The sequence below is a fragment of the Hyaena hyaena genome, unplaced genomic scaffold, assembly GCF_003009895.1.
Source record: "Hyaena hyaena isolate Hyena2069 unplaced genomic scaffold, ASM300989v1 scaffold_116, whole genome shotgun sequence".
Classification (NCBI taxonomy): domain Eukaryota; kingdom Metazoa; phylum Chordata; class Mammalia; order Carnivora; family Hyaenidae; genus Hyaena; species Hyaena hyaena.
The window spans coordinates 1,525,154-1,540,802 of NW_024080748.1; the positions used below are offsets into that span (position 1 = coordinate 1,525,154).

The following is a 15,649-nucleotide window of genomic DNA, read 5'->3' on the forward strand; positions in this document are numbered from 1 at the left end:
TATCTTCAAAGAAGAAATGATGTTGTTGTATTCATGAAATAAGAACACCCAAAGAAGAAAGGACTCTTGGACACAAAAAATGTGATAGTTGGGAAAGAAAGCATTCAGTAGGAGGATGAGAACATATGGTCAAAGAAATCTCACAGAGACTAGTGCACAAAGACATGGTGTAGACAGACAATAAGGGAGAAAACACAAGAAAAATTAGGGAATAAATCCAGAAGGTCTACTGAAAGGCATCTCTTCAGCATTTCTCGCCTTCTATTGTCCGGAAGTACTGCCTTTTCCATGCTATGGGATCAGTACCATTAGCACACAAACCTGTTCTCATTTTGGCTATCTTATTTGGACAAACACTCCTGACCGCACTCCCCTTTCCCAGCAGCTACAACCACAATTCACACGGTTCTCCTTTATAGCAACTCTTGCAAGGAGCTCCCTACATTTGCTGCCTGTGATTGCTCTTTCCTTATTCTTTTTAGAACTTTTTATTATGGAACATTTCAAACATATCCAAACGCAGGCAGAATAGTACAATGAGCGCTCTATATTGTACACCCAGCTTTAACGATAATCAACTCACAACCAATCTTTTTTTTTTTTTTTTTTTTTTTACAAATAGTTTATTGTCAAGTTGGTTTCCATATAACACCCAGTGCTCATCCCCACAAGTGCCCTCCTCCATGCCCATCTCCCCCTCCCTCCCCACACCCATCAGCCCTCAGTTTGTTCTCAGCATTCAAGAGTCTTTCATGGTTTGCCTCTCTCCCTTTCCCCCACCATTTCTCCCCTTCTTCTCCCCCTTGTTCCTCAGTTAAGTTCCTCCTAACCCTCCTATACGTGCAAACATATGATATTTGTCCTTCTCTGCCTGACTTATTTCGCTCAGCATAACACCCTCAAGGTCCATCCATGTTGCTACACATGGCCAGATGTCATTCTTTCTCATTGCCATGTAGTATTCCATGGTATAGATAAACCACATCTTCTTGATCCATTCATCGGCTGATGGACACTTAGGCTCTTTCCATGTTTTAGCTATTGTTGAGAGTGCTGCTATGAACATTGGGGTACGTGTGCTCCTATGCATCAGCACTCCTGTATCCCTTGGGTAAATTCCTAGCAGTGCTATTGCTGGGTCATAGGGAAGTTCTATTGTTAATTTTTTGAGGAACCTCCACACTGTTTTCCAGAGGGGCTGTACCAGCTTACATTCTCACTAACAGTGTAGGAGGGTGCCCGTTTCTCCACATCCTCGTCAGCATCTAGAGTTCTCCGATTTGCTCATTTTAGCCCCTCTGGCGAACTCACAACAAATCTTAATCTATAAGCTCGTTCACCTTTTCCTTCTCCTTTATTATCCTGCAGCAAACTGTAACATCATATCCTATCATCAATAAACAGTTGTGTATACTACTGATATACACAATACAACAATACTATTATTATACTAAAATAATCCATTTCCTTAATATTATCAAAGATGTGGTTGTATGTCATATTTTGTTTGAATAGAGATCCAAATAAAGTCCATACATTGCTATTTGTTTAAACTGTCTTTTAGGTGTCTTTATAGATTTGCTCTCCCATCTCTCTTTTGATAATAGCTTTACTGAGATAATTAGTAATTTATATACCCTATAATTCACACATTTAAAGTGAACTACACAAAGTTCAATGGTTTTCAGTACTAAGCTGTGCAACTACAATTTTAGAATATTTTCATCACCCCCAAAAGAAATTTGTACCCTGGGGCATGTGGTGGCTCAGTCGCTTAAGAGTCCAACTTCTGATTTCAGCTCAGAGTTTCTGAGTTCAGCCCTGCATCCGGCTCTCTGCATCCAGCTCTGGCTCTCTGCTGCTGGCGACACTTCGGAATCCTGTCTCTCTCTCTCTGCGCACCGCCCCCCCCCCCCCCCCCCCCCCCCCCCCCCCCCCCCCCCCCCCCCCCCCGCTCCCCACTCGTGCTCACTCACACTCTCTCTCTCAAAAATAAACATTAAAATTTTTTCTGTACCTTTAGCAATCATTCCCTCATAACTACCCTCCACCCCATTCACCTTAGACAATTGCTATTTTGTTTCTATCAATTTGCCTATTCTGGACATTTCATATAAATGGAATCATATAATATGTAATCATTTATGATTAGCTTTTTAAATGTTTGTTTATTTTTGAGAGAGAGAGAGAGACAGCGTGAGCAGGGGAGTGGCAGGGAGAGGGAGACAGAGGATCCGAAGCAGGGACCATGCTGTCAGCAGAGCCTGATGCGGGGCTCTGAACTCCCAAACCATGAAATGACCTGAGCTGAAGTCAGACCCTTAACTGACTTGAGCTACCCAGGTGCCCACTCAAGTGCCCCTACTTTTATTATCCTACTTACTATTCCTACTTCTCTATTCATAGGCTGGATAGAAAAACTGACACTCAGAACTGACATCACCACTTGCGGGAGACTCAGTTTTTCAGATACTGGGCCAAAAACCAAAAGAACTGTCCTCTCCCACCTCTTCTCTGTCCTTTTTTGTTCTTAGGGTAAAAAGTAGAAGGACAGAGGGGGAGGCAGGTGGAGATTCAAAATATCTTCTAACGATGTTCTGCCTCTGTCTTTGAAGGCAGGTCCCTGAGCAGGAAGTTTAGGAAACTTAATTAATCATGGTTTTTAAAATCCAAAACCATTATTTGAATATTTTTGTCCTTATATAGAAATACTTCTAGATACAGGCTAAGGAATATAAAGGACTTTAATGACTATGCTATCGATTTAAACATCAAAAATGGCATGGAATAGATACTTTTCAATTACATCGTATAGTAAAACAATGTATTTTTTTTAAAGTGTTATATAAATGTTTCAACAAAACCTGGGCCATAATCTACTAGGGTTCCTCCAAACTTCCTCTACAATTAAGGATAAGTATCGAAAGAAAATCAAGAGGCCTAGAAGATTAAGTAGACAACCAAGAGAAGATTTATTTTGAAAACCAAGACTTTCTCTTTACGGGTTATTTGCTCTTCAACCAAAGGCTATGGGGACTATATGTCTGGGGAGGAATAGTACACTTCTCAAAGAAATAAATTTATACATAACAGTGTGTTTTTGTTAATAAGGAAAACTGCTTAAACTACTTCGATTCCTACCATTCTTGCTTTGACAAAAGTCTCCAAAGCTAACCCGTCGAACTGGAGAAGATTCAACTCTCAACCACCTCACAAACATCTTATTCCTAACTGGTAAACTGAAAGAAAACCCCCCACCAGAAGCCAGTTCACTGTTATCAGATGCCACATTTAAAGCAATTATCAAAATAATTCATGGCTTTAAAATACAAAATGCCTATCTACTTTTTAAGAATAAAAAAAAAAAAAAAAGACACCGGTCTTGGAACTGTGAAGATTAGAAATTAAGTTCAAAGCAAGTAAGTTCGCGTTGTAAGAAACCTATAATTAATTAAAGGCGGTTATTCTGAGCAAATCAAAGTCTCTGAAGCGGTCATGGAATTCTATTTATTTCATCGAGGTAGTAAGGTGCTGGTATTTAGGCTTCTCTGGACGTTTTTACTTATAATTGAACCAATTCTACCAGCAGTTCTTGACCTCCGTGGGTCGGGTACTGAGATGCGTGAGAAACACAAAACTGAAAAGGACACGATCTCCGGGGGCCAGGACGTAAGGGCGAAGACTGGCGGATCCCTACACTGGGACAGAAGTGGAGTGCCTCAGACAGAGAATTAAGTCCAACCCCTTCTCTATGTTTATAAAAACTAGGACGAAAACTACACTGCCCCACAGACTTCCAAACTCTACCCGCAGAGAAGAAGGCAGGTGGCAGGCGGCCTCGGCTCCGCGCCTTTGTTGACCGTCGCCGCCCCCCAACCTCCCCTGGCCACGTATCGGGGATTCCGGCACAAGGCGACAGGCATCTCGGGGCCAAGGCCGCAAAGGCGACCGAGGACGGCACTGGGCCTCCGGGCGGCCAGCGAAGCGCACCGGGCTGAGTCCCGCCAGGCCCCGCCGGGCGCCGACGGGAGTGGTGGGCGCGCGCCGGGTGGCCAGCGCGCTGAGGACTCACCTTGGACACCATCTTTTTGAGCTGGCTCTCTGACACCGCCATGGCGGCCGCCTGGCGACTCTCGTCCCCGCAGGCAGAGGGTCAGCCGCTCCGGGCCGCCCCAGGCCGCCCCACACAATCACACGCCTAGTAGCCAGCCCCCCACCCCCCCGCCTCTAACAACAGGAAGTCGGCCACCAGGCCAGCGCTTCCGCTTCCCTGACGTCACTTCCGGGTGTCTGGGTGTGGGATGGGTTCAGACCAGCCTCCTGGTAGGCTCTACTCTGTAGGCCAGGTCGGTCCCAGTGAATCGGACAAACCTGTTGCGAGGTTAACCCTGGAGCGGGATGAAATCTGGTGTTTCACGGTTGCCTTAGACCAAAGGAGCAGGTGCAGGGAGGGGAAGTAGGAAGGTTTGAGAGTGAGCTCTAATGACCAATAATCACGTGCGCTGGGAGTCAGAAGTGGTGCGACCAACTTGCCCTTGTGAGTATAGAAGGCAAGTGCACTTGTAATTGGGGCTAAAGTTTCCCCCCAACTCTGAGATGAGAAGCTAGCATTACATGATGCCCAGGGTCTCTCTGATTACCAGGTTTTTGTTTTGTTAGCTTAAAAAGCCTTCATGCTACATTCACAAGGGCGAAGTGCAGAACCCCGGTTTCACAGGAATCCAGACGGGGATTTCTTCTCCGGGAAGCCATTCCGCTAAGTCAGAACTCTGTGCCTAGGCATAAATCTAATACAGGCTGCATTCTCCCTTGCACTACGTTTGCATACTAGCCTGTTCACTGTCAGAACCCAAGTCTTTGAGGGCAGGCTCATCTTCAGATCCTCATCCTTGTACAGAGCAAGAGTAGGTGCTTGCTCTTAACTGAATTTCTACCACTCATAAATGTTCTTCATGGTCATTTATAGTAGTCATTATTGCACTCACCACCAGTTTTATAAGCACACAGTGTCATTACGGGTATTTATTTCTTTTTATTTAAGTCCAGGTTACATCGAGTGTATTACTGATTTCAGGAATAGAATTTAGTGATTCATCACTTACATATAACACCCAGTGCTCATCCCAACAAGTGCCCTCCTTAATGCCCATTGCGGCCCCCCCCCAACAACCCTGTTTTTTCTCTCAAAGTCTTTTAAAGCTTGGGTTTGATGATATGAAGTATAATTTGGACGATTTTAGCTTAGTGCCAATGAGGAACGGGCTGTGGTATTAATTCCCTTAAAAGTTTTTTTTAATGTTTATTTTTGAGAGAGAGACAGAGTGTGAACCAGGCAGGGGCAGAGAGCAAGACACAGAATCTGAAGTAGGCTCCAGGCTCTGAGCTGTCAGCACAGAGACCAATGGAGGGCTGGAACTCCCGAAACTCAGGATCATGACCTGAGCTGATGTCGGATGCTTAACTGACTGAGCCACCCAGGTGTCCCTAATTCCCTTCTAAATTGGCGTCTAAGTGAGGTCAAAAACATAGAGGGCATAACTGAAACCACGTGCAAGTATCATTTTAAACTACTGCCAACACACACGCACAGGCTATCCTGATAGGTATTATTTTTTTGGATATGGACACCATGTATTAGTTAAGCATACAGCACCAGTCAAACCAAATTATAGGGCAGGCTATCCTTTCACTGTACCGTTTATGTCACTTAAAAGAAATGTAGTTTTCAAAGTGGTCTTCAAACCACGGATTATTCAAGGTACCCTCAAAGCAACTGCACTCTATCAATCAGGAGAGTGCAGGTAGTATATTGTTTAAAAAGATTTCTTGCTGAAAAGTAATTTTTAAAAGTTGGAAAACGGGGGGGCACCTGGGTGGCTCAGTCGGTTGAGCGTCCAGCTTTGGCTCAGGTCATGATCTCATGGTTCGTGGGTTTGAGCCTCGCATCGGGCTCTGTGCTGACAGCTAGCTCAGAGCCTGGAGCCTGCTTCAGATTCTGTCTCCCTGTCTCTCTGACCCTCCCCTGCTGATGCTGTCTCTCTCTCAGAAATAAATAAAAACAAAAAAGAAAACCCAAAAAATAAAAAAATAAAAGTTGGAAAACAATTAACAAAAGCTAGTCTCTTAATTTTGTACTTAAGCCACTTAAATATCCTGGGTACTGTATGAAATGTATAAAAGAAGCTGCTCAATCTGAATAAATTTCCTTCCACTCAATAAATTAGGCATCTTCTGGTGATTTTAAAGTCAAAGTTTATTTTACTCATTGTTCTTGATATTCAAGGAAAACTGCAATGTAAATTGGAAAATAACATATTAATCTCTGCACTATAAAATCAAAGAGGCATTTTAATCCAAGCCCCACTAAAAATCATAACAAGAAGGCACTGCATGATTTTGGAAAAATTAAGAAGTGGAAGTTAATATCAGAACCGTGAATGGCAATTATCACCAAATCATAGTGAGGTAGTGGTGGTACTGCTTCTTGACTTACATATGACTTACAACACGACTGATACTACTCAGCACTTAAGGAAATAACTGACAGAATTATTTCTCTAAGGGGAGCTTCTGTAGGGCTAGGACTATTACTCAACTTTGAATACTCAAATTCTGATGCAGTTATTTGGAATAACAGTAGATGCTCAGTAAGTATTTGTTGCACTGCACTGACCTGAATTTACAATGAATATAGTGAACTCTTGGTAACTCGTCTATTACACAGTATCCTGCAGTTAGGTTGTTGTTCAAGATCTAATCAGATCACAGATATTAGAAAAGGCTAGTTTAAAAAATACAAGAAATGGTTCTTTTAGTTTTACTTCCCTATTTTGTGCAAAAGGATAGTGAGGATACATTAAGAGTAACACCAAAATAATCTACCCACGTAGTGAGCTTACACAGAACTAATGCTGATCTCTTCTAACATCCAAGGTTTCATATCCTAGTTAATTCTGGTGGGAATCTTTCCAAACATATTAAATACTTTTCTACATTCTTAAACATGGGCCACTGGGTATAATTTCACTTTATGATTGAAGCTAATCATTATAAGCATCCATTACTATACTAAATCAGAATTAGTTTGACTTTCTAACCAGGATGTGTCTGCCCTTATAAACTACTGGACTCCTATCTCTCTGAGCAGGTTTGCATTTGCCTATTGCATGATTTCAAAGCACCAGGGATTTCTTCACAGTACTTATTACACTTGCAATTGTACATTTATTTGTGAGATTTGATTACAGTGTCTCCTATACTAGATTGTATGGACGATGAGTGCTGGTACCTCATCCAGGTGTGCTCACCACTACATTTGCAGTGCCCAGTATGGTGCCTGGTGTATTGTAGGCTTCCAGGCAATACTATATAAACGATTAAATGAACACCTATTTCAGTGCATCCTCCACTCTGCTATGTGCTGAGGGCAAGTCTGGTGAGTCAGGGAATCAATCTTTCAAAAAACTACGTTAGGATAAAAATTAAGTCAGCCTCTACATGAGAATGGAAGTAATCCTTCCATAGTGTATAGAGCCCCAGCTTTATGGTCTTGTGGTAACTATCTTGGCTGTTAGGATTTTTCTTCCTTCCAGTGCTTAGAAAAAGTAGAGGCTATGTGGTGAAGTACCCCTTGGCTGGGACACCTTGGGCACTAAACCTCAATTTTCTTCTCTATAAAATGATAAAACCAACCTCAGTGGATTTTCAGGATTCAATAAAATAATAAAATGCTCATCACACTACCCGAACCTTTCATATACGATGACTGTTACTGACCCATCACCAAGGCAAATGTACTCTGAATCATTTCTTCAGGGCTGGTTAAAGGATTTGCTCAGAATAGCCAGTCCATCCAACCCCTTCCCCTTAAGACTGTTTTTATGAAAGTCTCAAATTTTAGACTTAAATTGCTTGGCTTTAATTCATAATCTATTTGCACTAAAAATACACATTTCTCGGGGCACCTGTGTGGCTCAGTCAGTTAAGCGTCCAACTTCAGCTCAGGTCATGGTTCAGGAGTTCGAGCCCCACATCAGGCTCTGTGCTGACAGCTTGGAGCCCGGAGCCTGCTTTGGATTCTGTGTCTCTGTCTCTCTCTGCCCCTCCCCCCTCCCCCCCTACTCATGCTTGGTCTCTGTCTCTCTCTCAAAAGTAAATAAACATTTAAAAAAAATTTTTAAAGTACACATTTCTCTATAATACTAGCAGAACAGTTGGTTTTTGAGGTGTCAGAGATTTATTATATATCCCAAGAAGAGGTTATAGAAAATTTCAAAAAGGACAGTCCCAATGGAAATTAAATTACACTTTTTCTTCAAATATGAAAAATTTTACCTTCCCTTTTAATATTTTAAAGTGCATATAAAATTCTTTTTCTGTTTTTTAGTAGCTAATTAATTTTGTAAGGTTTTAAAATTTATGTTGATGTGTAGCAACATGGATGGACCTTGAGGGTGTTATGCTGAGCGAAATAAGTCAGGCAGAGAAGGACAAATATCATATGTTTGCACGTATAGGAGGATTAGGAGGAACTTAACGGAGGAACAAGGGGGAGAAGAAGGGGGGAAATGGTGAGGGAAAGGGAGAGAGGCAAACCATGAGAGACTCTTGAATGCTGACAAAAACTGAGGACTGATGGATGTGGGGAGGAGGGGTGATGGGCATGGAGGAGGGCACTTGTGGGGATGAGCACTGGGTGTTATGTGGAAACCAACTTGACAATAAACTATTTGTAAAAAAAAAAAAAAAAAAAGCTAAAGAAAAAAATCCATGAACTCAGTATATTCCTGTATTTGAGTCTACCTTGACTCCTTTTTAGCAGTGTATTATAGTTTTCATTGCACAAATTTGGTTAGTTTTACCTAAGTATATCATGGTTTTGGATGCTATTTTTCAAATTTCAATGTTCAGGTTTTCATTGGTAGCAGATAAACATAAAATGGATTTTTATATTGGTGTTCTGTACTACAAATGTGTTAAATACATTCATTTTGAAAAAATAAAATAAAATTTATGTTGAGAGAGACAGGGAGAGAGAGGGAGAGAGAATCCCAAGCAGGCTCTGCACCATCAGCACACAGCCTGATGTGGGGCTTGATCTCGTGGCCTGAGTTGAAATCAAGAGTCAGAGGCTTAACCAACTGAGATAGCCAATGGTAGCTAATTAATTTAAAGAGGGAAAACAAAAATGCTTTCCCATTACTACCAATTTTATTTTAAAGAAGAAACAATACCTTAAGCTGTGGGTCTTCTGAAAGTACACCCAGCACAGATTCTGTAAACCAATGCTGGACCTTAAGTTTATCATGGTTACTATAATAAAGAGTAATTTTCTTTTAAAAATATATTACTTTCAAAATAGTCCCAAAGTGCTGAATGTGCTTTTAGATGAGAATCCATAAACTTAATGATGCATACTGTAGATGAATGTCTACATCTGCTATAGATTTAAAGAACAATTTAGATATCTCAAGAAAGGCAAAGAAAATTAGATTTTTCATTCTCCTTATCTAACTCCTTAAGGATTCAAATTACAGAGCTAACTGGAAACCGACTCCCTTAACCAAGCAGATTGTAAGGGTAACTAATAAGATACAGAAGTTCTCAACCCTTTATGTGTTGGCAAAATTAAATGACCTTCCCTTTCAGGTAACTCTGCACTTTACGATCAAAGTTTTAACTGTTGTTGGAGACCATGGATGGTTGAGGCACTGCTTTGGAGTTTCTCAGTTGCTGTATCTTCCCTCACTGTGCTTTGGATAACTTCAGACACTCCGCTGGATCCAAGGATGCAGGGCAAACTTAAAAACACTTCACTATTTATATCATAATATCCCTGAAATGAAAAAAATAGGGATTATGATAGAGGTAAATCACTGCAAAAAATTAATATCATAAATATGGATACTCCCTTGCTTTTCTAGTTCTAGTACAAGTTGAACTTCTAAAAAAAATTTATTTAATTTCTAAACTCATTATCGCTGCAGAAAATTTGTGTGAGATAGGAGGAACCAGGTCAGAAACAGCCACTGTGTGGGGAGGTAAGTGAGGCCCCTGCCATATGGGTAGCAGGTTGGGGGCCAAGGAAAAAGATGGTCAGAGTGGGTTCCCTGGGGAGAGGCTCAGTCAAATACAGTAACCTATTTTGAGTTTTCCTTTCCATGTTTATTTCTATCCTGATATTCTGAGGTTTTCAAGAAAATTGGTTAAGCATTTGTGCCTTGTCTTAGCTGTGCTTTAGGGACTTTATGCTTGGGATAAGGTGGTAAAAGACAAACTGAACGGGACAAGCGGACTGCCGACCAGCTAAGCCTAGTTAGCACATCAGTCTGGGGCGGCATGGCTGGCTAAAGTGACAAATGACTTTACCAAAAAAACCTGGAAGAACTTTATGGAATATATAAATGTTTCTTGAGGCTTCCCCCAAATTACATGGGGGTGAGGGGCAACCTATTAGACGTCCAAATTTCCCGTAACCATGCAGGATAGGGTTTAGGCCAAACCGTCTCTTCCAGTGTGTTACTCTAAAAGCCAGCAATATCAAAGACACCTGGGGTACAATCTGAGCAGCACTTTTTCTGGATTTATATTAATAATATAAAAGACTGACATATGATTAGTATAAAGAAACAGCAATTACCTTTGCTAAAATTGATACAGAATGTACCTTCTTTTTATCATTTACAATACTGTCAACCAGGTCAGCCACTGACAGTCCGACAGACCAGGATCTTTGACCTTTGACCTGTAACACCTCCATGGCTCTGGGTTATCAAAAAATAAATAAATAAATCTCAGAAAAGGCACAAAAATACGCACATTCAGTTTTACACTGTTTGAGGTCTTAATTAAATATATTTTTAGTCAGAAATAAGACTTACGCAGTAATTATTAGGAAAGCCTACGGATAATCTAATGACTAAACTTTTCTTAAAATGTCAGGCAGGTAGTTCAGAGAGAAAATACAAATGGCCTAATAACATAAAAATAAGCTCACCTCTACCAATATTTAACTAAATATGAGTTAGAACATTACACCGGTATTGCCTATCAAAATTGGCAAATTTAAGAAGAATGGTAACTACTTTTGGAGAAGTTTTAGAGAAACAGGCATTCTCTTAACTGCAGTTGCGTGTGAATGTGATACAATCTTTTAGGAGGAAGATTTAGTAACATCTGATCTAGAAATTCCTCTTCAGGGATTTTGTTCTGCTGCAGTATGCTCCAGCATGCAAATATATGCATGTTTGTCTTGTATGAGACAGCAAAAAATTCTGGAAACAACTCCTCAAAAGAGGACTGGTTAAATCAATCACTATCTGAATGTAGTATTGTATATAGCCCTGGAGAGGAATGAAGAAGATTTCTGTGAACAATATGGAAACATGTCCAAGATTTACTATTAAGGAAACAAAGCAAGTTGCAAGATAATATGAATAGCATAAACCTACCATTCTACAAATAACAAAAATAATAATGGTAGTTTGCGTAAGCTTTGGGAAAATGTTTGGACACATGGACGTGTTAACTGCTAACAACACTTGTCTCTGAAGAATGGGGCAGCCCCAGCTTTTCGCTTTCTATCTTACAGATGTCTGCAGTATACGAAGTTTTGTAAGAGCATACACTCTCTGTGTAAAAAACAGAAAATGATTTAAGTTAAATAAACATGTTTGATTTTCTTTTATAACTTCTTCCTTATATATGTAGGATTATGTAGAGAATCAGATTAGAATGGATTATACAATCCACTACTCTTCTCAGTAAGAGAATATTCTTTCCCGGTGTGACAGTCTAAAAACCTTAAGCTGAAGGTTTAAAAAGCTGAAAGTCTTGGGGCGCCTGGCTGGCTCAGTAGATTGAGCATCCGATTTCAGCTCAGGTCAGGGTTTCATGGTTCGTGGGTTTGAGCCCTACATTGGGCTCTGAGGAGCCCACTTCAGATACTCTGTCTCCCTCTCTCTGCCTCTGCCACGTACCCACTCACTCATTCTCAAAAATAAACATTAACAAAATTTTTTTAAAGCTAAAAGTCTCCACCATTCAAACTGCAGAAATGTATGTTATTATGTGATGGTGGGCAAATAGATGGCATAAAAATTCATGGTGCATGGGGCACCTGGGTGGCTCAGTTTAGTATATGTGCTGCCGAAGCGAGCACCTGGGTGGCTCAGTTGGTTAAGCATCTGACTCTTGATCTCTGCTCAGGTCTTGATCTCAGGGTCATGAGTTCAAGCCCTGCATGGGGCTCCATGCTAGGTGTGGAGCCTACTTAAAAAAAAAAATACATGGTGTGTGGAGTACAACCTGTAGGGCACGGACCTTGGAAGATGTCTGATCAAAGCAAAAATACAAGGATCTATGCACACTTTTGTTTTTGCCTGAACTTATAATATGGCCTGCCCATTCATATTAGACTAGTCCCCAATTAATACATATTAACTTTAAGTGGTATGGACAAATTCTACATTAAGAAAATTCTTTTAAAAATATTTTAAAAAAAAAGAAGAAGAAGAAAAAAAGGGGTGCCTGAGTGGCTTAGTTGGTTAAGTGTCTGACTTCAGCTCAGGTCATGATCTGATGGTTTGTGGGTTCGAGACCCTGAATCAGGCTCTGTGCTGACTGTTTGCTCAGAGCGTGGGGTCTGCTTCAGATTCTGTGTCTCCTTCTCTCTCGGCCCTTCCTCCCCTCACACTCTGTCTCTCAAAAATAAATAAATGTAAAAAAAAAGAAAATTCTTTTTTTTAATGTTTATTTTTGATGGGGGATGGGGAGAGGAGAGTAAGAGGAAAGGGTAGAGAGAGCGGAAGACACAGAATCTGAAGCAGGTTCCAGGCTCTGAGCTGTCAGCAGAGCCCGATGTGGGGCTTGAACCCACGAATCACAAGATCATGACCTGAGCCAAAGTCAGATATTTAACTGACTGAGCCACCCAGGCGTCCCTATATGAAGACAATTCTTGGGGCGCCTGGATGGCTCAGTTGGATAAGCGTCTGACTTGGGCTCAGGTCATGATCTCACAGTTCGTGAGTATGAGCCCCGCATCGGGCTCTGTGCTGACAGCTCAGAGCCTGGAGCCTACTTTGGATTCTGTGTCTCCTTCTCTTTCTGCCCCTCCGCCACTTGTGCTCTGTCTCTGAGAAATAAATAAATGTGGGGAAAAAAATTAAAAACAAACAAAAAAGAAAATTCTTAATATCCTCAGATGTTGACATACCAGAGTAGGAAATCACTGATTACAAATAGGAAACCTCTTCTACCCTGTATGTGTCCATTGAATATCTGAAATAAAGTTTGTAAAGCACTCTTGGATCTACTTTCAGATAAGAAATCAAAGATGAGAAAGCATTGCTCCTTTGTACTTTAGAGCTGTCCATACTAGCTAGTTTAGTTTGAGGAAGCCTGGTAAATCAATGCTGCACAAACAGTTGTTATTATGGTAGCTACGAAGTATGATTTTTGGTTGGGTAAATGCAAATCGATGCTCAGTGTTACCTGTTGGACAGCTGCACTTGAGAGTTACGACTCATTGCTTCTTCTTGGCCACTCCATGTGGGCACTAAAAATTAAAGGGAAAATTAATTATACTTTGCCAACGACTCTCTTAGGATTAAGATGTGATAAATGATCATTTGTAGTCAAGGGTATCTGTATTAAACTTGAAACACTTTTCCCCCTTTCTAGCAATAGTTAGCTTTCCACTGGGCACGCTGTGCCAACTGTGTGGGGGCTACAATCCTCTAGAAGACGTGATCCCCAGAGCCTCTCTGCGGCCTCTTCACCTGTGCCCTCTCATCAACCATGGTCCTACCAGGGCCGTTTTCCTGTCCAAGCAGAAAGCTTTCTTTTCTCAGCAGACTGCGTATAATGGGCTCCCAAGCACTGAAAGCACTTGGCATTTGCTCCACTGGGAAACACACAGGGATTCATTTCGTTCACCAGGTGAGGAATAATTCAGTCACCTACTTTGGCTAGACTTCCACAGCTGTTAGAGAGGCAGGGTCCTGGTGGCTAAGAGGACCTTTTCAGCTACTTCTCACTATAGCATTTAGAAGAACAATTCAAAAATTCAAAACTGTGAGCATCAACTGGCTATTTACACCACATTTTAACGTTAAATAGAAATTGCCAGAAACATTTTGAAACGCTTCTAATGTTCATCTATTTCTCATCTGCGTGAAGACATTCTTTGATACAAATCTGTATTTGGGTAGGCAAAACAAAAATACATTTGAATATATAAGACTATGTTTAAGATATATGTCTTCTAAACTGCATTCACAATTAAGCCATTTAGTGATGGGTCAGCAACAAAGGACACCATATGTATCTGGACGACTCTCCTGCAAGCTGATTACAAGCTTGCAGGGGGCAGGGACCCTGTGTGTCCTCTCACACATATTTTTACCATAGTAAAGAATACACCGGAGATGATGCAGAACCTACCTCACGCACACTCCGTAATTATAGTAACAAAGAAGAAAGCATACTGGCAACAGTTTAATTGAAAACTATGGAAAAACTTGAAAAGTTTTTCAAAAGTAAAAAAAAAAAAGACCAAAATTTTTTATATGAAAAATATGAATATATGTGGACAGATTGAGGGATTTAAAAAATGTTTTACTTGGACAGAATGGTTATATGTGAATTTTTTTCTAAAAAATTTTTGTACATCATTGGTATATTCACAATAGATAGAAAATTGGGGGAAATATCTGTAAATGCTGTACTTCAGCATTTACAGACCTGAGAGGAATGAATAAAAGGGCAAGGGAGAAATAAAAGAGAACTCAGAAAGGACACGAAAAATCTGAAATTTAATTATGAGAGTGTGTGTGTATCACATTCTTTCTTTCCTCTCTGAGCCCTGACTTGTAAGAACCATGAGGAAAGCATGGAGAGAGGGAGAAAGCTTCACTATGTTCAATTTTGCTTGCAACACAGTTATTAGAATTTTCAATTAAGATCAGATGGACTTTTTTTTTTTTTTGCTCATTTACTGCCCAGCCCTTCAAACTTCCTTTAATATATGTTCAACCTATTTTAGGGAGCCCTTTCAAATATTGTAACTAATCAGTCCTAATCTTTCTGGCTCTATTCCTTAAGAACAGCAGTCCTCTGGCCCCCAAATTTTAATGAACAATTAACATGGGATAACTCTCTTCCATTGGATATAACACCTTCCCTTGTGTCTGACAGATGCCCAGGGCAGATGACCTAACAGTCCATTCTGAGGTCCAACCCTCTGATTAACCATCATTTGAAGGAGTTATTTACAGTTTACATATGATGTTAATAGCATAGCTGAAAATAGCAGCTCCAAAGCATATTTCTGCTGACTATCTAATTTGGAGGGCATAATATGAATGACCTTTGGTCACGACAAGATAGTATCAGGATCATTCATTCATTTCAAAACACTTTTACTGAGGCCATGCCAAGGTCAAGGAGCTTATAGTCAGTGGGGTAAACAGAAAGGCAAATATGCAATTAGAACATAATGTGATAATGGTTATAACAAAGGCATGAACTTACTGAACATGGATAATTAGAGAAGGCTTCCTGAGAGAGGTGGCACTCAAGCCCAGTCTTAAAGGGTAAGCTGGAGTTAGCCAAGTTCAGGCTAGAACGAAGGAAGAATCAGGTGCAA

At 40.7% G+C, this 15,649-nt stretch overlaps 2 protein-coding genes across 7 annotated transcripts in view; both read right to left on the minus strand.

The window, feature by feature from the left end:
• The window catches only part of TSG101 (tumor susceptibility 101), a 44,106-nt gene extending 39,893 nt beyond the window's left edge, over positions 1-4,213 (minus strand). The window contains exon 1 of the mRNA XM_039236797.1: positions 4,073-4,213. Coding sequence (XP_039092728.1) covers positions 4,073-4,114 — 42 coding nt within the window. The 5' untranslated portion in view covers positions 4,115-4,213. The remainder of the gene's footprint in view (positions 1-4,072) is intronic.
• Positions 4,214-9,087: 4,874 nt separating this feature from the next.
• The window catches only part of UEVLD (UEV and lactate/malate dehyrogenase domains), a 47,444-nt gene continuing 40,882 nt past the window's right edge, over positions 9,088-15,649 (minus strand). For all 6 annotated transcript variants that reach the window (XM_039236784.1, XM_039236785.1, XM_039236782.1 and 3 more), the window contains 3 exons: positions 13,495-13,558; positions 10,640-10,763; positions 9,088-9,835 (listed from right to left, as the gene is read on the minus strand). In XM_039236784.1, coding sequence (XP_039092715.1) covers positions 9,668-9,835; positions 10,640-10,763; positions 13,495-13,558 — 356 coding nt within the window. In that variant the 3' untranslated portion in view covers positions 9,088-9,667. The remainder of the gene's footprint in view (positions 9,836-10,639; positions 10,764-13,494; positions 13,559-15,649) is intronic.